Genomic DNA, 23,025 nt, shown 5'->3' on the forward strand with positions numbered 1-23,025 from the left:
TGCAGATATAGTGATGACATCGACAGATCCTTAGTAGGTGATACTTCTAATGCCCCCGAGTAGGATGCGCCTTCACCACCACTCATCATCTGGTTGAGAATTTTGCCTAATAGCATGAAGTCGTGAGTTTAATTTTTTAATATTAAATTTATTTATCTTGAGTTTGTTTATCTTATGAGTTTGTTAATGTGCACTTTTTTCTCTGATAGGTTTGCACCGAACACCAATGCTTGCACATAGGAGATATCCGAGGTCATTAAGTCCATGTACGACCATCCGTGACCGACTTACACGCAGATCTCGGCTGAGACCAGAAAGCGCTTGTTTTAGAAGTGGGCGCTAAGAACCCAATTTGGTTAGAATTAATTTACTGTATTTAAACTATATTTTATTCTAGATAACTAATGTTGGTGAATCACTATATGCAATTGAAATTCATGTGGGATGTAGAGCATAACCTCATGATCCAGAAGATCTATGACCACCGGGCAGCCAAATGTTTTTAGTAGATAATGAGCGATGTTCGTTAGAGGTAAGACTACCTGACATCGTGGATTTGTCCAAAATTCAAGCGTGACCTGGAGGCTCATTTTATTAGAGATAACGATGGGTTCAAGCGTTACCGTCTGACGAATATCGCCAACAGGGCTTCGCCTAGGTTGTTGAGGTATACGGGTAGGTTGGCCATCTTCATGAAGACGAAGATGAGACTGGTAATAATTTTGGCATTGTTTTATGTTATAGTAGTAAGTTGATTTAGTTTTTTAATTTGTTCAATTATTTTATAAGTTACTTGTGATGGTTTCAGTGGCTAAGAGAATGGGGGGGTTGAATCTTAGCCCCTTATTTACTTAGTAACACTTGCTTGTCTTTTAAGCAACTTCTGGTGATTTTTTGTCTCGTCCCTAGCCACGAGATTTTTTCTTTTTGTCTCATCACTTGACACGAGATATTTTGCAGTTTTATCTCCTGGGTAGCAGAAACAGAAAATGAAGTAGAAGAGAAGAAAAATAACACCCAGATATATCCTGGTTCAGCTGCTAAGTGCAGTGTAGCCTACATCCAGTCTCCATCACAAATATGATGGAATTTCACTATAATCATTCTTGATTACAAGCACCAATTCTCCCTAGGAACTACCTTTCCTATCTGGGACAAGTCCAGAATCTAATCCCAAACTGAACTTGACTTGGTCACTGCCAAGATTTCAACTGTAAAGTGCTAACCCAACTTACAAGGGGATTCTCACAGAATCATGAAACACAACACAGATGTACAAAGGAACTTTAAGGACATCTATGACTTTTTCTTTTAATTTTGCACTCTCTACCTTTTTCCGCTCTATGGATTTTTCATACAAACCTCACTGTTTGCCTTTTTCCATGAGACTCAAGACATGACAAAATTAAACATAAAAATTACAAAATAGAATACATTGAAGGAGAAGAAAAATCTGTTAGCTCAGGTAGCTCTGAGAATTCTGTGCCTTACACTCTCACACTTTCTCCTTGCTTCAAGACGTGGCTGTTCTCTCTTTTTATAGAAGGGGGAAGCCTCCACAGTTGAAACCAAAAACCAAGCCAACTTCTTCTTCTCTAAGAAACAGAACCGGTTCGGCCAGATAGAGAGAAGAGATAACTCATGCAAAATCCAATATGCAATTACCTCTAGTCCTTCCTTGGTCATCAATCTTCATCAATCCGAGCGCTCCATCCTTGGCTTGCTCTCCAAGATGAATTTCTAGCCCTTGATGCTTCATGATGATGATATCTGCTCCACTTTTTCTCCCTCCCTCACGTAGCCACCCTAGCTACCTTCTGTGATGAGTGAACCCAAAAGTAGAGACAAGCTATCCCAAAGATATTCTCCTTGCTGGTCGAAATCTTCCTTATCCATTTTTGGTATGGAGAAGCTGAGATCTCATCACCATATCTTTCCTTTCATGGTTGCAGATCTTAACCACTACATTTTTTATGTTTTCTTGCCATCAGCTCGATGGTCTTGATGCATGTAGCTCCTTCTTTCTTTTGGTAGCTCAACTTAGCTTCCATAGTTTCCTGTGATATGATCGAAAGGAAGAAAGAAATGATAGAGAGAGAAGAAAGAGTAGGAAGAAAAGTAATTAAGTGTGTTTGAATAAATTAAATAAAATGTGTTACTTTTACTTCCCTTTGATTTAAGTAGCGTGCCTTCATTAAGGCCAACCATCTAATCAATCATGATTTCTCTCTCATAGTTCTAAGAACTGCAATAACTCTTCTCAATAAAATTTTTGAGTTCCATCACATGATTAAAGAAGAGATCTGTTGGAAGCAATGAAACTTTGTTTTCTTTGCTTAATGGTTTCGGACCAATCATGCTTGCCTCCAAGCAATTTTAATTTTGGGCTTGTAACAACAAAATTCAATCTGGCCCAATTTTCTCTTGATTTCGGACCAATCTTCAATGGTCTAGTAACAAGTATTTAAGTTGGGCCTGTATCACAAAATCTGACCCAAATACCACAACAAATATTTAGCTATAGAATCAATTTAATTTTTATATCAATGCTGAATATGTTTTCAATATAGTTGGGCTTGTAACATTTTTCTTTTATTTCCGTCCCAAACATACCTGCATAGCAAAAATTAATTTATTAACATATGTGAATTAATATTTTTTGCTATTAATCAAAGTAATAATATTTAGTCATCACAAATATTAGCTTAGAGTTTTTCAAACTCATCAACTTGTTCTAAACTTTACCATTAGAGACTAACTGTGATCGATGCGAAATGCATGCTTCCATTTGGATTAAGTTAAAGGGTACTTCATTTTGTACCTTTATCTATATATGCTATACCTGCATGCAAATGGGTGTTGAATTCTTTGGATATGCATGGCTTAATTAGCATTTAATTGGTTCAACTGTATGGACTCTTGAAATATATTAAAAATATATATGATTTTTTTTTTCTATCCAATTGCATAGGCAGTCAAATAATGCACACTTAGGAAATAGTTTCTTTTTGATTCCGTGGTTTATTCTTCTTAAATGACTTGCATAACACATATTAGTATTTTACATGTAGAAGATCAAAGTTTGTGAGATTGAGGGATTGCCAATAGACTAAAATGTATTTATAGCTTCTCCTAACCTGATCAAGCATGGTGGGGCTACAGATTTAATATGGTTTAGGGTGTCAAGCCCATGAACCCCAAGGGAGAAGCTTACCAAATAATGCTATCAACTTTTTTTCTGCATGATAATGATGATGATTATGGCTATTTCTATTTTTGTATGAAAATAAGCAGGAAGAATTTTGTACTTTATGATGGAAATAATTGTCAAGGTTTGAGCTGATATTAAATGAAGTTTTGTAGTTGACTAATCTATCAATAGGTTATTGTTTCCCATAGAGATTGTGACAACTGCAGCTGAACTTGGGATAAAAATAAAAAAGCTAAACGCTACCAAAGTTGAAGAATCTGAACAAATGAAAACAAAAGTGGTTTACAACCCAGAGCTGAATCTGTCTTCTATAAAACCTGGCAAAGGTAACCTAAAATATTCCTTGTATTTCCCTTGCTACTTGCTTTAGGCAAGTTGAAATGTGGCATTCGAAACTTCATACTGATTAATTTCTTTTTGTAGATCTCTCGAATATGAATTTAGATGACCTTCAAAAATTTGCAAATATTATGAAGAGGAAATGATATTATGTGTTTTTCATCAGATCAGTCTTGTTGGAAAAGCTATTTTATTGATCCCTACTCTTTCTTTGTATTAGTTAGTTGGAATTTACCTTTGCAATACTAGGATTATTGTGAGCAATTCTGTGATACTTGAAATTAGGTTAAAAAATGAAATTACAAAGTTAAACATGTGTGACCAAGTGTCTATATATTGGAAATGTTGATTCCTTAACGATGGTACGAAGAAAACTATATTCATTTCAGAAAATTTATTTCTTTTTCTTAAACTAAATGCATTCAGTTTAGCTTGACCTTGTTATTGCTTTATAAAATGGTATAATCGTTAATTTTTATTCTAATAGTCCAATTTGTTAATATAAAAATTTGTTTGGATGCTATGATAATTATTAAGGATTAACCATTAAAAACGCTCCCGAATCATTCAAACGCTTTCAAAAATGTACTTGAATTTTACTATTGACAAAAATGTCTTTAAATAATTTAAAAACGCGACAAAAATGTCTGACCGTTTCAAAAAATGCCTTAGAAATTAAACTTTGATGTGGTTTTTGCAAGCATAATTAAAAAAATGAGATATTATTATTCTTAAAATTTAGTGATTTTTTTAAGTATATATTTATTTTGTGATTTTTTAAAAGTATTATTAGTTAAAAAAATTACAAAAAAATTATATACTTAATGAAAAATCACTAAATTTTAAGGATAATAATATTTTATTTTTTTAATTATGTTTGCAAAAATTATATCAAAATTCAATTTCTAATGTATTTTTACATATTTAATATTAGATAATCTTGCAAACAAATTAACATTAAATATGTATTTCTCAAAAAATACATTATAAATTAAATTTTGATGTGATTTTTTGCAAGTATGATTAAAAAAATGAGATATTATTATTCTTAAAATTTGATGATTTTTTGTTAAGTATATATTATTTTGTGATTTTTTTAAAAATATTATTAGTTGTTAACAAAAAAATTATAAAAAATATATACTTAACGAAAAATCACCAAATTTTAAGTATAATAATACTTGTAAAAATTTGCATCAAAATTCAAATTTTAAGGTATTTTTTAAAAATATATATTTACTGGTATTTTTGTTGTGTTTTAAAATTATTTAAAGACATTTTTGTTAATAGTAAAATTCGAATGTATTTTTGTCAATGTTTAAATTATTCGGAGGCATTTTTGGTGATTAATCCTAATTATTAATTAATTATATTGATAGTTGGTTTGTTCTTTGATGAAAAGAGTACCATTGTTCATGAAAATTTATAAAATTTGGGTCTCCAATTTTTATCATCACAACAAATGCATTTTAATTCCATCTGATTTGGTGATTCAAGAATTAAAAGTCTCAAATTGAATTAAAGAATATGACAATGATTAAAAATACATAAATTACTAATTTTTATAAAATATCTAGAACTGTCTTGCCATTTTAAAATTAAATTATTGTGCATTATTTTAATTAATTATTTTTAAAAAAGAATGCATAGTATAAATTTTGGAATGATAATTTTTGTAAATTTATAGAATAAAAAAATTATTGAAGTTGAAATTAACACACTATAAAAAGAGGAAATAAATAATAGTCTCTAAAAAATTCTTCCAAATTTGGGCTATAATTGTTCTTCGTATTGGCATAATTTTCCATAATTTTTATACATTTCTGATTCTTGGAAAACGACTTTTTTTTTTCACGTATTGAAGAACGTTTACGTGAAGGTGTTAGGTTTGCCAATGGTTTAAGTGTACACAGGTCTTCATCCAAAAAATTTAAACTGATTTTCAAATTCACCAAGAATCGAACTCTTGATTTTTCAGACTTAAAGTTCTTTTATCATGTCATGATATCATTCATCCCAAAAACTTCAGCTAATGAGAAAAAGTAACATTAATAATTATATCTCTAATATTTTTTAAATCTCTATTGTATACATTGTACAAACATTCTATTGGCTCCCTATACTTTCTCTTTTATTATATATTGAATGTTTGGCCCAATTGTTACCTTTTTTTTCACGCTGTATCGTTGGGTTTGCTGTTTTAAAAAAAATTTGTTTATTTTATTATATTGAATGCTTGACCCAATTGTTACCTTTTTTTTTTACGCTGCATCGTTGGGATTGCAGTTTTTTTTTTTTAAAAAAATCAAACTTATTATAAATTGCAAAATTTGTTTTGAGTGAGTGTTGAAATTGGATATTCCATTTTTTATCAAAATGTTTTAGCCACGGGACTATTAATGAATTATTGGTGATATATGTGCAAGAAAAAAGATTAGTGCAGAAATTTGGTAAAAGTAGACTATTAGTGATAAATGAGTAGTAAAAAGCAAGTTCATAAGAAGAAAGGAAAGAATTTTGCATCCCATTTTATAAAAAAAAAGGTGTATAATATTTCTTTTGCAATAAAAAAGGACACACAAAAGAGTGTCCAAAATTTAAAACTTGATTTGAGAAGAAATGTACTAACTTTTACAATTTTATTCTTTTAGTATGTTTTAAATCTAATTTTATTGAAATATGTTATGACACTTAGTGAATTGATTCTGGTACTAAAATTCATATTTTAAATATCATGCAGGATTTCATAAAAAAAAAAAAAAGAAAATCGATAGAAGGTGAACTACACATTTATATGAACAATCGGATGCGTTCACATGTGAAAACTGTTAGAACATTTAAGCTTGTATTAAGTATTGGTTATATTTTAGATTTAGAAATAATTTTTTATGTTCCAAATTCCTCTAAAAATTTGATTTTTTTTTTATCTAAACTTGTAAAACAAAAATTTTATATATATTTTTATGATGATACTGTTGATATTATACAAATTTTAATATTATTGAACGTGATACTTTAATTGGTGATTTATTCAATGTTCATTTAACTAATAATGTTCCATCAGGTTTAATGGTTATGCATGGCAATGTTATGAATGAAAAATTCTCCATATTATGACATCGTAGGTTGGGACACATCTCCATTAGTAGAATGAAAAAATTAGTAAATGATAGGATTCTTAAACCTCTAGACTTTATTAAATTTGATACTTGTGTGGATTGTATTAAGGAAAGCAAACCTAAAAGTCTAAAAAAGTGCTAAGAGAAATTCTGACATATTAGAAATAATTCACACTGACATATGTTGTCTTAATATGTCCTCAACTGGTCAGAAATACTTCATCTCTTTTATTGATGATTATTTATGATATGTGTATCTCTATATACTTCATAATAAATATGAGACATTTGACGCTTTTAAAGATTATAAAGTTGAACTAGAGAAATAATGTAAAAAGCAAATTAAGACCATGAGATAAGATAGAGGTGGAGAATTTTATGGGAAATATACTGAAAGTGGATAAGGACTTGATCCATTTGCAAAGTATCTTCAAGAATATGGTATTGTGGCACAATACACCATGTCTGACACACCAAATCAAAATGGTGTAGGTGAAAAAAGAAATAGGATTTTGTTGGATATGGTGAGAAGTATGTTTAGCAACTCTAATCTTCTTTTATCTTTGTGGAGTGAAGCCCTTAAGATAGCTGCATATATATTAAATAGAGTTCCAACCAAGGTAGTTGCTAAAATGTCATTTGAACTACGCAAAGGTTGAAAATCTAGTTTTAATCATATATGTATTTGGGGTTGTCCTGCTTAAGTTTGGGTTTATAATCCACAAAAAAAGAAGTTAGACCCAAGGACAATAAATGTTTATTTTATAGGTTATACAAAAAAATCTAAGGGTTATTGGTTTTATTGTCCCTCCCATTCAAGTAAAATAGTTAAAAACTATAAATGCAAGCTTTTTAGAGCATGATGTGAAAAGTGGGAGAAATCATTTTCTTAAAGGTTATTGAGAATAATAATATTTGTCAAACTTCTTTATATACAAGAGTGATTGTTCAATATAATGCCCATACAGATAGGGTCAATGTAGAATAACCTATTACTGATGTTTCATATTATGAAGATAATATTTTAGTAGATCATATAGTGAAAAATTAAACTCTATAATGAAAATGTTGTTCAAGAACACATTGTTCAAGAATAACTTCAAGAAGAGAGAGAACTTGTTATGCCACTATCTGTACAAGAGGTTGATGATGCAATATTAAAAAGATCAACTAGAATAAGACAACTTACAATTTCTAGTAACTATATAGTGTATCTTGTTGAATCTGACTATAATGTTTGTGATGAAAAAGATTCAATGACGTTTTTCACAAGCAATAAAAAGTCATAATTCCAATTTATAGCTAGATGTTATGAATGATGAAATGAATTTTATGGCAAATAATTAAATTTGGGATCTCGTAGAATTTCCTGATAGAAAAAAGACATTAGTTGTAAATGGGTCTTTAAGGCCAAAAAGAATTCATCAAACAATATTGAGTACTACAAGATTCAACTTGTTGCTAAAGGAATTACTCAAAGTGAAGGAGTTGACTACAAAAAAATATTTTTTCCTATTTATAAAAAAGACTCTTTTCACATCATTATATCATTGGTAGCACACTTTAGCATGAAATTGTATCTAATAGATGTGAAAACGATCTTCCTTAATGGAGATTTAGAAAAAGATGTCTATATAAGACAAGCTAAAGAGTTAATCTCAAGTGCTAGTAAGGAGTTAGTTTGCAAGTTTAACAGAGCAATATATGATCTTAAGCAGGTTTCTTGACAGTGGTATTTAAAGTTTTACAATGAGATTTCTTCATTTGGTTTCATTCAAAATATTTTTACTTAATGTATATACCACAAAATTAGTGGGAGTAAGATCATATTTCTCATCTTATATATAGATGATATTTTACTTGCAACAAATGACTTGGGATTGTTATATGAAGTGAAATAATTTCTCTTTAAACATTTTGATATGAAAAATATGGGTGACGCATCTTATGTCATTAGTATAAAGATTCATAGAGATAAACATAAAGGAATTTTAGATTTATCTCAAGAAACCTATATTAATAAAGTTTTTGAGAAGTTTAAAATATATAATTATTCACCAAGTGTTTGTACCTATTGTGAAAGGTGATAAGTTCTCCTTAGATCAATTTCCTAAAAATGAACTTGAAAAGGAATAGATAAAAAATATTTTATACTTTAGTCATTGGAAGACTAATGTATACTCAGGTCTGTACAAGCCCTGACATTGATTTTATTGTTGACATGTTAGGAAGATATCAAAATAATAAGGAATTATCCATTGGAGTGCTACAAAGAAGGTCTTAAGATATCTTCAAGGGACTAAGGACTTCATGTTTATATATAGAACATAGTTGTCAGAACCGAACCGGTCAAGTCATTGGGTCACTGGGTCACTGGTTCAACTAGTGGGTCACTGGTTGAACCGGTTGACTCGGTATTATGCAAATAAAAAATAAAAATAGTCAAAAACCTAAAATTAAATTTTGAAATACATATTTTTACTAACATTTTAAGAACAATTAAGTCGAATTCTATAAATAACTAATACAAAAATAGACATATAATTAGTTCATACTACTATATAATATCTTAATTAGACACAATAAGAATAACAATCTATGAATTATATCCAAAGAATAATTTTAAAGTCTAAATATTTTTATATAATTAAATAATTATATAAATTTTTTTTCTCAGAATAAATAATTTTTATTTAATTTTTATATTCATTAATATTTTTTATTTTAAAATTAATTAATCTGTACTTCAATCAAAAAATAATTAATTTAAAAAATATTGAGTTAAGTATTTCCATGTATATATATATATATATATATATATATATATATATATATATGTATTAGTTATAAAATATTGAAATATATATTATAAAAAGCATTAACAAGACTAAAGAAATGGGTTAGTGCAGTGGTTGTCAACTTGGTCTTCAATTCAAAAGACCCAAGTTCGACTTCTACTCCCCGCAATGTATTTTTTCAAATTTCACAACTCGCATGCTGACGTCATCGGCATGCGGGTTGACCGTTGACTGGATCGGTTCGTGTCGGTTTAAGAAGGTTTAATCGGTTCGTACCGGTTTTGACCGGTTCATTTCCTTAAATGGTCAATATACTAAACCGGACCGGTACAAAGTCCGGTTCATTGGTTTTTCGGTCGAACCGATCGGTCCAATCCGGTTTTTACAACTATGATATAGAAGAACTGACAATTTAAAAATTGTTGGAGACTCAGATTCAGACTTGGCGGAATGTGTTGATTCTAGAAAGTCAACGCCAGGATACATCTTTATACTTACTGATGGAGTAGCATTTTAGAAGATTGCAAAACAATCACTTGTAGTCACTTCTATCATGGAAGCCGAGTTTATTGGTTGGTTTGAGGCTGCATCACAAGGTGTTTGGTTAAACAATTTCATCTCTAAGTTTAAGATTATGGATTGTATCTCTAGGCCATTGTGAATATATTGTGACAATTCTGTTGCTGTATTTATGGCTAAAAATAATAGAAATAGTAGTCGAAGTAAGCACATCGACATTAAGTACTTAACCATTAAAGATCGAATTAGGTCTAATGAGATACATATAAAGCATATTAGTACTAAATATATGATAGCTGATCCTTTGACAAAAAATATGCCACTAAGATTGTTTAAGGATCATATTACTATTATGGATTTATGTTCGTTACTTATATGACTTATGTTGTATTATATGACATATTTAGATATGAAATTCTTCTTATTATTTATTTTTCAGTTGGCTAGTATATATGTACATATATGATTGAAAATGACAAATAAAATTTTGCGAAGGATCTAAAATAAGCATTGGACTTATTTATACAAAAATATCGTATGAAGAATTTATTCAATTAGAAAATGTTATATTGCAGTACATGAAAGATAATACTCAATTAATGAGAATCTACTGCTATAATTTGTGTAATTTATCTTAATTATTTAAGCATAGTATGTAATTATAGATTATATGTAACAAAGATTGGACTAAATAAAAAAATGTTAAAATTTTTATTTTATTTATAGTCTAATTTATTAATATAAAAATTAGTTTAAATTGTATTGACAGTAAAATTATTTTTTATGAAAAGAACATGTCTGTTGATAAAAATTTATAAAATTTGAATCTCCAACCAATTTTAATCATCACAATAAATAAACACATTCCGATTATATCGACTTAGTGATTCAAAAATTAAAAATCTCAAATTAAATTAATGAATATAACAATGGCTGAAAATACTTAAATTCCTGATTTTGATTTTTATAAAATATCTAACGTGGACCGGCATTAATTTATAAGTTGTTGTTGAGATCTATAAGTGACAATAAGAAGAGCAAGAGGTTTTTCAGTGCTACTCCTTGGATTCATCAAGATTTTCTTTTTTATTTATAAGAATTTTGCTCATACTTTTCATAATTAGGGTGTAAAAACGACAGCATAGGAAGCAAAGAGGGATCCTCCATAGAGCGTCCCATTAAACTCTTGAACTTCACTGACTGCTTGTGTACGATACTCATCTACAAGAGGCAGAATCTGTAAAGGAATCCCGGAATCGCTGATTCTGATTCCTGAGGCCATAAAAGGAGGCAGCGGAGGTGGAGGTGGTCCTAAGGGATTGTTAACTGCCACCCAAAACTGGTTCCTGGGGTTCCTCTTGATGTTATCTGGGCTTCCCGGAATTCGCGCAAATATATCCGATGTGTTTGCTCTTTGTCCTTTGAGCCAGAATCGCTGGATTCTTCTTCCCGAGAATTCAGTAACAAGGACAAATGATCCATCACCGCTCACTGCCACCCCGGCTGCAAAAGCAAGACCACGGAGCAACTCCGTGGTTTGGTTGGTGCTTGGGTCATATCTGAATAGGCTTCCAGAACTATCTCTGCTGTTTATCAATGCTGTCAAATTTCTGCAAAAATTACATGTCAATTTGAGAAATAATAAATCCTTCAACTTAAAGAATGAAGTAATTAATTACCTGATCTGAAAATTTGCACTAGACTGTGCAAAATAAACGATTCCAGTTTGAGGGTCGACGTCCAACGCGTCTGTAAAGCGAAGAGGAGTGCCTTGTACAGCATCAACAAGCTGGGTTGGAGGCCCTCCATTGGGACCAATCTTGACCAAACCAAAATAGGCATCAGCAACATACAATTCGTTTGTCTGATGATTGAAACCCAACCCCAAAGGCCTCCCACAGGTTGTTTGGAGGTCTGAGAAGTCAGTAAGGCCATCACATACTTGCTTGTTCCTCGTCGGGGAAGAGTAACCATATTCCACAAAACTACCATTTCGTGGTCCGGTAGCTACATATTTAAAAATCCTTCCATCAGAAGAACCAACATAAGGCCCTCCGCCGTTTCGATCAAATGCCAGGGACTCGGGGCCTCTCAACGGATTTGGTAGCTGGAGTTGGTTGAGTAAATAGGCTGCTGATGGGAAACACGTGAAAAATAGGAGGATCAAACTTGTTAAGATACCCATCACCATAGTAACGTTTGATGTGATTCACAGAGCCTTTGAAACCAGTAATATTTATAGGCATGCATGCAAATATGCAATGCTCTTACGTGAAACCTTAATAAGAGTAAGATTATGGACCCAACAAAAGCAACAACCTCGTGAAAAGAACACACAGGACAGCAAGAGATTCATGTAAGAAAAGATCATGGTTTGTTATGAGTTAGGAATTTTAGTTGGAGTAATATATGGGAAAAGTTCAAATGTACAATATGTGCATTATGGCAAAGAAGGAAAATGTGAATAATCAATGATAGGGATTATGGAGATTGGAGAGTAGAGAGTCAGCAGTAACAAGCTACTAGCTAGCTTGATTGAGACTTGCTCTTCAAGGAGGTTTCTCTTGTGACGCCCTCGCATGAATTGATCTTCGTCTTTAGAGTGTGAAAGCATGTTCAAATTTTCCAACATTTAATTGATATGACTTATTTTTGCAAAATATTATAACGAGATGTAATTGTTGCTTATATGCTAGCTAAAAACCTGCTGACAACATAAACTTTCTTTTTTCATAATATAAGACTAAATTATTGTTAATTTAAGTTGTCCCACGCCTATATGGGGAAGCTTCCAAAATCACCATAAATGTGACTATGTGAGTACACTTAATATAGGGCTGGCTGTGGCTGGTATTAATATTGCTTTTCATTATTTAAAATCTCAACAACTTAAAAGTTATCCCCATTCATTATTCAGTTTTGCAAAATTATGTAACTAATAACATGTTTTTGAGTGAAAAGGAAAAGAATGTTATATGCTCTGCTTTTGTGTATATCTTTCTTGTGTATTTTTCATTTTGTTAATAAGAAATTAAAAAAGAAAAATTGTTTTAGTGTATAACAATACAAAAAATGCGACCAATTGATGCCAATCCATTTACACTAGATTACTGTATACATAATATAATAATATAATAATATATAATGAGAATACAAAAGGATTTATAAAATACTTATCATTTTAACTAATTTTGACAATTGCTATTATTATGTATATTTAATAAATAGAATAATAAATTTATAATATTTGAATGCCTATTAATACACTGTTGTAAATAAAAGCGCAAATACAAAACATGTACCAGCATTTGGCCAAGTAATACCAAGATGCATGACATCATTACCCTCACGAGACTTGTCATTAATGTTGAGTAATACGATGTAAACGCTGTTAAGACCTTTCGAAAACATTTAATATGAAGCGAGAAGAAAAATCGGTTAACAAAAGTGTCTTCAACTTAATAATGATGATTAACAGGATTCATCTTCACTAAGTAAAAAGATGCCAAGGCATTGAGTTTAGCAATATTCCTCAATTATATTCCAAGGATATTATCATATTAAGCAATAATGAGAAAAAGTAACAGATTAATAAATGCTGTTGCATATGAGACATGACATGTGACTACTCACTCTGTATTAACAAGAATTTCAAACTCATCAAAATCTCGTCTTGGCTTCTAGGCCAACCATAATCTTTTCCAACAATCGCTCCATAATTCACAGTAGAAACTATCCCACCCAGTCATTTATAGCTTCTAATGTTAAACAATGAACTAAGAAACAAGAAAATGTTACAATTGTATAATTTAATCAGCAAGCCAAACTCAGTTCCCCATCAAGCAAGTGTAAGAAGCTGATGTCACTGAAGCACTTGAACTTATTGATTCCCAGTTTCAAAAGGAACAGTGCCTTCAAAAGAGAACACAGAAAATGGCAACTTAACCTACAAATATGTCAAAATATCAGCCAACCAAACTTTATCAGCGGGTGGAGATAATTTGATAGTGGGAACAGGGAAATGGGGGGAAACATGGGTCATGAACAGCATCATACAGACAACGATGAAATAGTTGTGGAAGACACTCACATTTGCTGTAAATGATCATTATAATAGGCTTTCAATGTTAAGTTCAACAAAGGAGCACGGATCAGGAATGTCAAAATTGTTCAATACCTGAAATAACGCATAACATGTAAACTCAATAGTATTAGAGGAATATAACTCCAAAATACATGTACATTTGTACGTCAGTTAGAAATATAAATATAAAGTGTATGATGCCAATTCAAAAACAAACTGAACAACTAAGCATCCATTGTGCAATTCTTATTTATTTATTTATTTTTGTGGTGATATAACAATCTAAAAATAGTTCCGTTGACCATTAGATAGGGTTGACATACACAATAAAATAATTAGCAAAACATTAACGGGAATGCAAAAGTTATGCCAACAACTGGAGATATTACGATCAAGATGACAATTTTAGGGATCACGGATACCTCTGGGTGGACAATGCCAAAAGTGCCAATGTGCTTTCCCTTGTAAATGATTCTAGCTTGTCTACCCGCAAGAAACTCAGGCTCCTTCAATAAGCAGTAAAAAAGCAATCCAAAGCAAGTTAATTTTCTTTAAAAGAAAAAGGGGCAGAACACATGCAAATACATACACAGAATGTATGCTGTAAACACCATTACACTTACATCTGATCGCTCAATATAGTAACCTGATTTATCACCGGATGAAACAAAGGGAACCCCATTCTTTTCCATTACTCTGTCCACCAAACCATGAACAACCTGCATAACATTGGGTGAAATATGAGGGGCAGTGACATTTGCTTTAGAATCTAGATATCAAACATTTATTACAGTTAAAAAGAAAGAAAGTATGATAAATCCTAAACCTTTTAGGAAAACAATTTAATTTACTCTCAAGTTTCATCAAACAACCAAAGACGACACATCCAATATTGTATGTTCAGAACTTATATTTAAAGAGCAAAGAGCCAAATCTGAACCTCAAATCCTGCATTAGCACCGCAGTATAGTGCAGCAAGTTGGCGAAGATTTTTTGCACCAACGTCATTGTTGTCATCTAAAACTGATATATCCCCTACTTCAAAAATCTGAACCAAAATGTTAAGATCTGAAGGTCACACTTCTATCATAGAAAACATGATTACCATAAGCTGGTGATACAAAAATCAAGGATCCACCATCGAAGGGAAGAAAAATAATACCTTTATGGGCTTTGGATGATCCTTGTTATGAGCCACAGTTTTCAAGATGCCAGGCATAAGACTGGTCCGTACAGCCTGAACATGTTACTATAAAAGTTAAAATTAATTGAACTTAAGAGAAAACCTTAACAACTAAATTGTCATATCACTCTAACGAAACAGACATCCAACCATATGCTTGAACTTTTTCTTTCCAAAAAGAAATTTGACATTGAAACCAAAGGAACAGATTAACAGATATAGACTTGGGAGCATGTTGGGTTTGGCTGCAACTCAAGTCCTACCTTATTACTTGTTGGCATTACACAATTCCAAGAAAGTAAGCAACTTGCTAAACTTAATAGTTTACTCTCAAGTAAATCTACTACTACCCGGAATGGCAATGTCAAATAATCATTAATGATGTGAAAACCAGTCAATCACAACAAGAAAAAAGGATCAGAAAACTTTGACAAACTTAGTTGTAGACTGGATGGTTTAATGCAGCAGCACTGCCATCTTGTCATTCAGTATGTGACTCTGATTTATTTCAATTCTTATATAATAAAATTTTGCATTATTGCATCTCTAAGTACAAAAGGAAAGGAAAGAAAATGTAGGGAAAATGATTGTTGAGATTATCAACAGGAAAAATGAACCACAACTGCCCATTTTCTCATAGTAATCTTGCAGGGAAATCTTTCAGAAGAGTGCATTGAATTCAGCACAGCCCTGATACACACAATCCCTGCACTCTCAACTGCTTTTGCTTCCAAATTAAGATCAAATAATCATAATTAAAATACAAAAACAAATTCACAAAAGAACTCGGGGATCATGAAAGAACCACAAAGTAAGCTATAGGCACGAGGGAAGTAGGAAAGCACAAGTATATATAAAATTAACAGCATTGTAACCAGACAAATCATGAAATAAATAATGAACAACGACAATTAATAGTGAGCAGAAGTAATAACAGAAATAAATGGCTATCTGAAGAGCTATGTATGAGAAACAGTGAAAACCATTAGTAGTTCACATAACTTCATGTGGATAGAGGACCATACAGATTACTAACATGTGGATCTATAATCGCAGTGAGATAAAATTGTCGTTATAATACTGAATAAAAACACTGTCAGTGAACAAGGATAAGGTGTATACACCTCAAAGTCTGAAGACCTAGGGTTTCCAATGATAACTGCTTTTGATGTATCATCTTTGCGGTTTAGCATGGCAAAGTTTTCCTTTTTCGAGCAAAGTATAAATGTCAAGACCTCTGTGAACCCAACCATTGCCACCTGAAAGAAGTTCAGAAATACAGGGACTCAGATAACAAGGCACTTTCGATAATTAACAAACATCATCCATAAATAATACTCTGATTTTATGTATTCTGACACTGATACAGTCACAGGTGTCAAGATGATATATTTATTCTAACCTCTTTTCTGATCAGATCACTAAGCTCATTCAGAGGAAGTAGCTTCAATGAAGCAGCCAATCTCTTTGAGCCCTTATTATCTACTATTGCTTTATCCTTGATAGCATTGAATCCATAAGCAATTGCAACATCCTATGCACAGAAAAACCAAAATAAAAAAGGTGTTCTAACTACATATACATGTAAAGGATCCAATTTTCATTCATGAATGATCAATACTATTATTGCCAATACCTCCATAACATCACACGGGTGAAGAATATCACTTCTAGTAGGGGGTACAGATACAACAAATTTAGCCTGCTTATTATCAGATGTAGACTGTTTGGCATGCAATTGCATCCTATTTAAGAGCTTAGTGACCTGAAGAAAAGGAAGAAAGATTAATGAAATTAGAAAAATTACTGAAATATCATTTGTTTCATTTGGAAAAAAATGAGAGCACTGAATATTGCATTAGAGAGGATACATTCGGATAAAAAGACCACCTATTAGAACTTAATTCATGACATCAACAACTGAAAAACTCAACCACATATAAGGTAAATGCATATATAGATAAAACAAGAGTATAAAATCATCACATAAAAGTATACTAACCTACAAAATAAAAAAATAGAAGCATTACAAGTACTCTTTGCGTGAGATAAGAGAGAAGTGTTAAAAAAAGCATTAAAGAATTGCCAATAATCAATTTGAAAGAGCAGCAGGAAGAAAACACTTTGTACGAGGCCCCAAATTTCTTGTAATATTTATATTAGCAAGTTACAGGAAATAACTACCTCTTCTGCTTCCAAGGATACCCCAATTAATCCATTGACATAAGGTAGAGAAACCTCCATATTATAGATGGATAAGTCAGGGTATATATGTGACTTTCCATCAGGATAAACCACTTCTACTGGTTCAATGACAAATTTATTTGCACAATATTCCGAGAAGGTTGTGACCTAAAAAAATAGTTGATCAGCAAACTCACAATTGTACATAAACAAAATGCAGAGAGTAGCATACAATAAAACTTTACCATTGTGTTTAAAACAATCTTTGCCTTTGTTAAGTCAGTAGCAGTACATTCAATAAATACATTCTTTGTCTCCAGAGTGATGGCCGAATGTGCACCGTTGATAATTGGAGGCAAAGATAAAACAGTTCTGTCAAAATATTATAGTATATCAAAAATTTAATTCAATAACGATAGGTTGGAAGAGCATATGAGCAACTTAAAAGGTTTGGTACCGTGAGTGTTATTCAAAGATAATCTATGAGATCACGTTCCTGTATAGACTATACACTTATACAGGCATCAAAGCCCAGCGTGGAAGATGTAAACCGGTCACCATAGTCTACCAGGAGATCTCACAGCAGTGCATTTGTTTCAGATTCTTAAAAAGATGATTTTATAACAAACATTTTTATACAGAATAAAATTCTAGAAACATTTCTCTGAAGCTACTGTTTAAGATACTATTTAAAACAGTTTTTCTTTTTCTTTCAAGATTATAAATATCTTTTTTTAAATTAAATAAGAAATATAGAGAAACATGAAAGAAGTTAATTTTTACAGCAAAAAATGTTTTGTCTAGTGTGTGTGTGTGTTTTGTTTTGTTTTGGGTGGGGGGGTGCTATCTTATGTGAATGAGTGACATTAAAATTAAAATGAATCAAGATGTGACAAATTCACTTTGCATATGGAGCTACGCATGTGTAACAGCATACTGAATGGAGATGAGAACTATAAATTTGTCATTATAACTATAAAAATCCCATAACATTGAAGACAAAACAACTTTGACAGGACTCAGCATTGGGGTACCCCAATATGAGCCAATAGATTTCAAATCTTTGTAAATTTAAAATGTCCTTATATAAAAGTAGTACCTGTTACGGTCATATATAACAGGAAAAACAGGGGAGTCCTCAATTATATGCAAGAATTTCTTCAGCTTCAAATCTGACTGTCAAACATGAACAACACATCTCGGAATAATCATGATCTAAAAGGAACCATGGATAATCAACATAGTTAAGTGGATGCCAATGCATAAACCAACTTGAGCTAGGTTTATAATATGTTTCAATGTATGCAGCAAGGAGATACTACACAAAAACTCACTTTGTAGAACTCCATCAGCTCATCAGCCCTGAAGCTCCTTTCCTAGCATGGAAAGAAAACTTTAATTATTAGTTGCCGTTGGTACTCAAAATTTTTAAGTATGCTTTCCATTAAATCATGCAAGTATAAACTAAATCATACACCTTTCCAATAAAGACGTGGTAAGAGTATTTGATTTCAAAACATGCTTACCAACAAATTGAATGCAAAAAAAAAAAAAAAAGTACCTGCTTCAGCGGGGTAAAATTTACACTTGACGGTGGTAAAGCCTGTAGAAACACATGTCTAAAGTCACTGATGCTACAGATATAATCAAAGTACATGAGAAAATAGTTATTAACTAATATTTCAGTTGGTCAACTGATTTTGTGAGAATTCAGACAGTTTTGGTATATAAACACCACATCACAACATGAAGAAGCAACCACCATGCTTCCTTTGATACCAACAAGCTTCAAAACATAGTGATGTGTTAACGATTCTAAAGAGATCACATTATGATGCAAGGTTAGGCTATATTCGGGAACGGAATTCACACCCATAAATCCACAACGACAGATCAATTCAGTAAAACATTTTCTTACACCTCACATTTATAATGATGAAGTAAGATGTGAGGTAACAATAATAATATTCCATTACATCACAAGAAAGAAAAACTAAGTTTTATTTGAAATTTTAAGCAGATTTTTGCAGAAGGCCCCTCCAAGAAAGCCCATGCCACAGCTGGATGTTTAATCACAAAAACCGACATACCCAAGTAACAAGTTCCTTTTCGAAAGGGCACAAGGTAGCTTCAAACTTAGCACCCAAACTATTAAATTCGTGAGTTGTCTATCAAGAGTACAATAAAATTTTCCTCGTTATATAATTTAATAGGTACCAACCTCATAGGTGAAAGGTTCTTTCAATGTATCCAGATCATGAGTGCCAATAGCAACAAGGGTTCTTCTCCTGAAAAATAGATGACGAAGATGAAAACAAAGCAACTGAAAATCGATTCTTAAGTTAGTGGTGCAGTCAAGTGAGAAGACCGAAACCTAAAACATAAAGATAAGCATGCAACCCAATAAAGAAAGAAACCACCAAAAGGTGAAAATCTAAGGTAATCCAACACAATCCCGAAACTTATATGAAAGCTAGCAACATAAAGAGAGTAAGACCAAGGAAGATATTACTATATTTAGAATACACATGCAACTTCAAGCAAACAAAGCAAGGAGAAAAAGGCCAGCACTTAAACTCACTCAAGCAAACAAATCTGTGAGTCAAACCATATTACCTACAAATGTTTTGGTGAAGCTTGTCTTGGAGATCGATAAAGCTGTTGTATCTTGCTTTATCAAAAGTAATACCTCTTAACACGGCACACACAATGTATGGACGAATCTGAGATGTCTGCAATAATTCAATAAACCATAAGAACTTAAGAGGCGTCACATTTTCAGCTCAGCAAAAAATGCCCAAGCTCAATCGTTTTTCCTTAGGGAAAAAGAAGAAAAAATAAAAAATAGTTAAGGACTAATTCATGCATAACATAACATAATAACTACCTCAGGCTTAACATGCATTTTGAGCATTGCATCTTTACTAACATCTGCCAATTTGTAAGTGGGGATCTGCTGACACTCACAGAATACTCGAAGGGCCTGTGCAAGCCCTTCAAGGCACAACAAATCATATCTGAACAATAGCCCCAAAAATTAAATAAACAAAAGCAAGTTATCACCAATTCTCAACTTCATGAATTAATTATTAATGAACAATTACAATCAACACTCTTGAGTAAAAACCTTTTCTTTTGTTCAAATTTGTTATGATATATACCTATTGGCGGGAACTTCAATTTTGTAGATGACTTCTTCATCCTCGTCAGCATCTTCTTCTGCTTCCAAATGCTTCTCTTTCCTCACAATCGCCTTCTCCGTCGTCTGATACAATCACACTGTGTTCATCAGATTACCATATTCATCACTAAAAAATCCAAAATTAACTCATAAAAAAAAGAAAACGACGCATTGCTCAAAGCTCCTTACGACGTCATCCAGCTCGATCCCAAAGCTGAAGCACAAGTCTTCGAATTCCTCTTGCGCTGGAAAAAAAAAAAGTGTCAGCGCTAATGCGAGCTATGATTTGAAAAAAAAAAAAAAGTGGTTTTTTTTTTGTCAAAATGGAGGCTCACTGTAGGTTCTTCCTAGAGCCGCAAACAGGCGATCCCGCCCCACACTGATGGTAGGCATTCTTACTTCCTAGTTCTCACTTCTTACTCTGCAAATGCGATGAGATGCCACACTCCTAGTCCTCTCGACGTAGACGAATCCCAAAAACACCGTGTGTTTAGGTTTTTCTTATATGGGCCGGGTCATGCCATCTCGGCCCATTGGGCCCTTGTTTATGGGCTTCGGTTAATCTCGTCTCGTTAATCAGTAAAAAAAAAGGATCGTTGGTCGGCCAGAATCCTCTGCTTTGGTTGTTCACTGGAATTTAGTAGCAATGGTGGGGATTCAATCAGAAGCCTTCAGCCTGCCATTGGAGAGCCAGAAGATCGGGAATTATCCTCAAGCTGTTGTCCTCAGAAGCAGAGTTCCCTTGGTTTATTCCCCTTCGCCGGCGCGAAGAATCAACCGCCGGAGTCTCCGAAGCGTCATGCGTCATGCGAGCAGCAGGAGGGAGAGGCGATGAGGCGCAACTTACGGGTAGTTTCGGCCTTTTCAGGGAGTGATTTTTTTTTTTTTTGGGCCTTAGGGAGTGATTTGAATTTCTGGTGTTGTTTTCGAGCGTGTTCGGTGCGGGTCGGTCATATCCGGCCCATACCCAGACCAAAAAAAAAGTTGGTCATGGTTACGCGCCAGGCGCGTGTTGTTTTGGTGTCAAACCCTAATTAAACCCTGACCTAGGAGGTTCTTTCTCTTTCACCTTCACTTCCACCATCGTCTTCGCGGCACAGAGAGAGAGAGAGAGAGAGAGAGAGAGAGAGAGAGAGAGAGAGAGAGAGAGATGGGGAGTGACAGCGAAGCAGAGAAGTCGGTGCATAAGGAGAAGGAGAGGAAGAAGATGCTTGCGCTTGCTCCTATTGCGAAGCCCCTTGCTGGCAAGAAGCTCTGCAAGCGAACCTTGAAGCTTGTTCGTAAGGGTATCGCTATGCTATGCTTAATGCTTTGTTGTGGTTCTTCTTTGATGCTGCTCTCTAAAATTTTAGCCCTTAGTAGGAAAAAATTAACATTTTTTCAGCTTCTACCGTATGTATCCCATCTTCTGTTATTAAAATGATGGAGAATGTGTGCTGTAAATTTTTTTCTGTTGTTGGAATCTGCAATGTAATGAAGATGCTGTTGGTTGATTGGTTTCAGCTGCTGAACATAAGTGCTTGAAGAGAGGAGTAAAGGAAGTTGTCAAAAGCATAAGGCGTGGTCATAAAGGGTAAGTTTGTTAGTATTACATTATTTCATGAACTTTCTCTTTTTCATAAAGGGAAGATAAAAAAAACACGTACTCAATCGGGTTATGTGAATTCTGGTTTTTCATTTTGTGGTTTTTCATTGAGCAAAAGGAATGTAGTTTGCCTAATTTTGATGTGTTTGTTCTGTGAGTGCAGAGTGTGTGTTATAGCTGGGAACATATCACCCATTGATGTGATCACTCACGTTCCTATCTTGTGTGAAGAGGCTGACATTCCCTATGTTTATGTCCCCTCCAAAGAAGTATGTACCTTACCCATACTTTTGTTTTTATGTCTTATAGATTATATTGTTATTGTTATTGGAATTATTACAACTATAGGAAGAAAAGAAGTGTTGTTCAAAGATGCTGTGTTCATGAATGTTCAGGATCTTGCAAGTGCTGGAGCAACAAAGAGGCCTACTTGCTGTGTGTTGGTGATGACCAAGCCTGCAAAGGGAGAACTGGAGAAAGGGGAGCAAGAGAAACTGAAGTCAGATTATGATCAAGTTGTAACTGAAATTAATGAGATTGCAGCTTCGCTTTTTTGAAATCAGTAATACATGTATTTATGCCCGCTGTACCAGTTGGCAGTTGGGTTAACGTTATCAGTAGTGTACCTTTTGCAATCAATTTATTTGGCGTCGTTTTTCTAGATGGGTTAATATCTGTGTGGATTGTAGATTCTACTTGCCACTATTTTTCCTTTTTATTTGGTTTGCTTTCTTTTTGCTTCTTTCAATGGATCAACTGAAGCCATGGTTATCGCCATTGAATTTGGTAAGGTTTTTGGTTCATTAAAACATCTTTTGACTG

General features: G+C 32.9%; 3 protein-coding genes and 1 non-coding gene across 5 annotated transcripts; 1 reads left to right on the forward strand and 3 right to left on the reverse strand.

Annotated features, from left to right (window-relative positions):
• Positions 1–11,057: 11,057 nt before the first annotated feature.
• On the reverse strand, positions 11,058–12,177 carry LOC130946719 (protein STRICTOSIDINE SYNTHASE-LIKE 11-like). The gene is made up of 2 exons (XM_057875557.1): positions 11,666–12,177; positions 11,058–11,596 (listed from the first exon to the last, which is right to left on the reverse strand). The coding sequence occupies exons 1-2, from the start codon at positions 12,175–12,177 to the stop codon at positions 11,107–11,109; spliced, it is 1,002 nt and encodes a 333-aa protein (XP_057731540.1). The 3' UTR covers positions 11,058–11,106.
• Positions 12,178–13,517: 1,340 nt separating this feature from the next.
• Positions 13,518–21,209, reverse strand: LOC130935862 (phenylalanine--tRNA ligase beta subunit, cytoplasmic). Of its 2 annotated transcripts, none has more exons than XM_057865777.1 (20): positions 20,954–21,209; positions 20,808–20,863; positions 20,599–20,702; positions 20,325–20,454; positions 20,054–20,169; positions 19,659–19,725; positions 18,999–19,040; positions 18,772–18,813; positions 18,537–18,613; positions 17,683–17,809; positions 17,438–17,605; positions 16,890–17,018; positions 16,656–16,787; positions 16,378–16,512; positions 15,233–15,307; positions 15,011–15,118; positions 14,694–14,789; positions 14,493–14,576; positions 14,077–14,163; positions 13,518–13,898 (listed from the first exon to the last, which is right to left on the reverse strand). In XM_057865777.1, the coding sequence occupies exons 1-19, from the start codon at positions 21,009–21,011 to the stop codon at positions 14,095–14,097; spliced, it is 1,815 nt and encodes a 604-aa protein (XP_057721760.1). In that variant the 5' UTR covers positions 21,012–21,209; the 3' UTR covers positions 13,518–13,898; positions 14,077–14,094. The 2 variants fall into 2 exon arrangements, with proteins under 2 accessions (XP_057721760.1, XP_057721751.1); XM_057865768.1 differs by having other exon boundaries at positions 13,519–13,932.
• LOC130954423 (small nucleolar RNA snoR135) lies at positions 15,824–15,966 on the reverse strand. Its single transcript, XR_009076304.1, has one exon. It is a non-coding gene; the product is annotated as a small nucleolar RNA snoR135 (small nucleolar RNA).
• A 461-nt stretch (positions 21,210–21,670) lies between the features above and the next one.
• Positions 21,671–22,866, forward strand: LOC130935890 (H/ACA ribonucleoprotein complex subunit 2-like protein). The gene is made up of 4 exons (XM_057865804.1): positions 21,671–21,904; positions 22,122–22,191; positions 22,367–22,472; positions 22,599–22,866. Exons 1-4 carry the CDS (start codon positions 21,769–21,771, stop codon positions 22,758–22,760), a joined length of 474 nt encoding a protein of 157 aa, XP_057721787.1. The 5' UTR covers positions 21,671–21,768; the 3' UTR covers positions 22,761–22,866.
• The last annotated feature ends 159 nt before the right edge of the window (positions 22,867–23,025 follow it).

This window comes from Arachis stenosperma, chromosome 1 (assembly GCF_014773155.1).
Source record: "Arachis stenosperma cultivar V10309 chromosome 1, arast.V10309.gnm1.PFL2, whole genome shotgun sequence".
Taxonomy (NCBI): domain Eukaryota; kingdom Viridiplantae; phylum Streptophyta; class Magnoliopsida; order Fabales; family Fabaceae; genus Arachis; species Arachis stenosperma.

What these genes read in the sequence shown, in the direction of transcription:
- LOC130946719 (XM_057875557.1), bottom strand. Translation starts at nt 12,177, where the DNA reads ATGGTGATGGGTATCTTAACAAGTTTGATCCTCCTATTTTTCACGTGT. An exon ending in AGTGCAAATTTTCAGATCAG is followed by an intron (nt 11,597 to 11,665) that starts GTAATTAATTAC and finishes TAATTTTTGCAG; the next exon opens with AAATTTGACAGCATTGATAA.
- LOC130935862 (XM_057865777.1), bottom strand. Translation starts at nt 21,011, where the DNA reads ATGCCTACCATCAGTGTGGGGCGGGATCGCCTGTTTGCGGCTCTAGGA. An exon ending in AGATTGTTTTAAACACAATG is followed by an intron (nt 17,606 to 17,682) that starts GTAAAGTTTTAT and finishes CTATTTTTTTAG; the next exon opens with GTCACAACCTTCTCGGAATA. An exon ending in CTAGGTCTTCAGACTTTGAG is followed by an intron (nt 15,308 to 16,377) that starts GTGTATACACCT and finishes TAACATGTTCAG; the next exon opens with GCTGTACGGACCAGTCTTAT.
- LOC130935890 (XM_057865804.1), top strand. Translation starts at nt 21,769, where the DNA reads ATGGGGAGTGACAGCGAAGCAGAGAAGTCGGTGCATAAGGAGAAGGAG. An exon ending in CTTGAAGCTTGTTCGTAAGG is followed by an intron (nt 21,905 to 22,121) that starts GTATCGCTATGC and finishes GATTGGTTTCAG; the next exon opens with CTGCTGAACATAAGTGCTTG. An exon ending in TTTATGTCCCCTCCAAAGAA is followed by an intron (nt 22,473 to 22,598) that starts GTATGTACCTTA and finishes ATGAATGTTCAG; the next exon opens with GATCTTGCAAGTGCTGGAGC.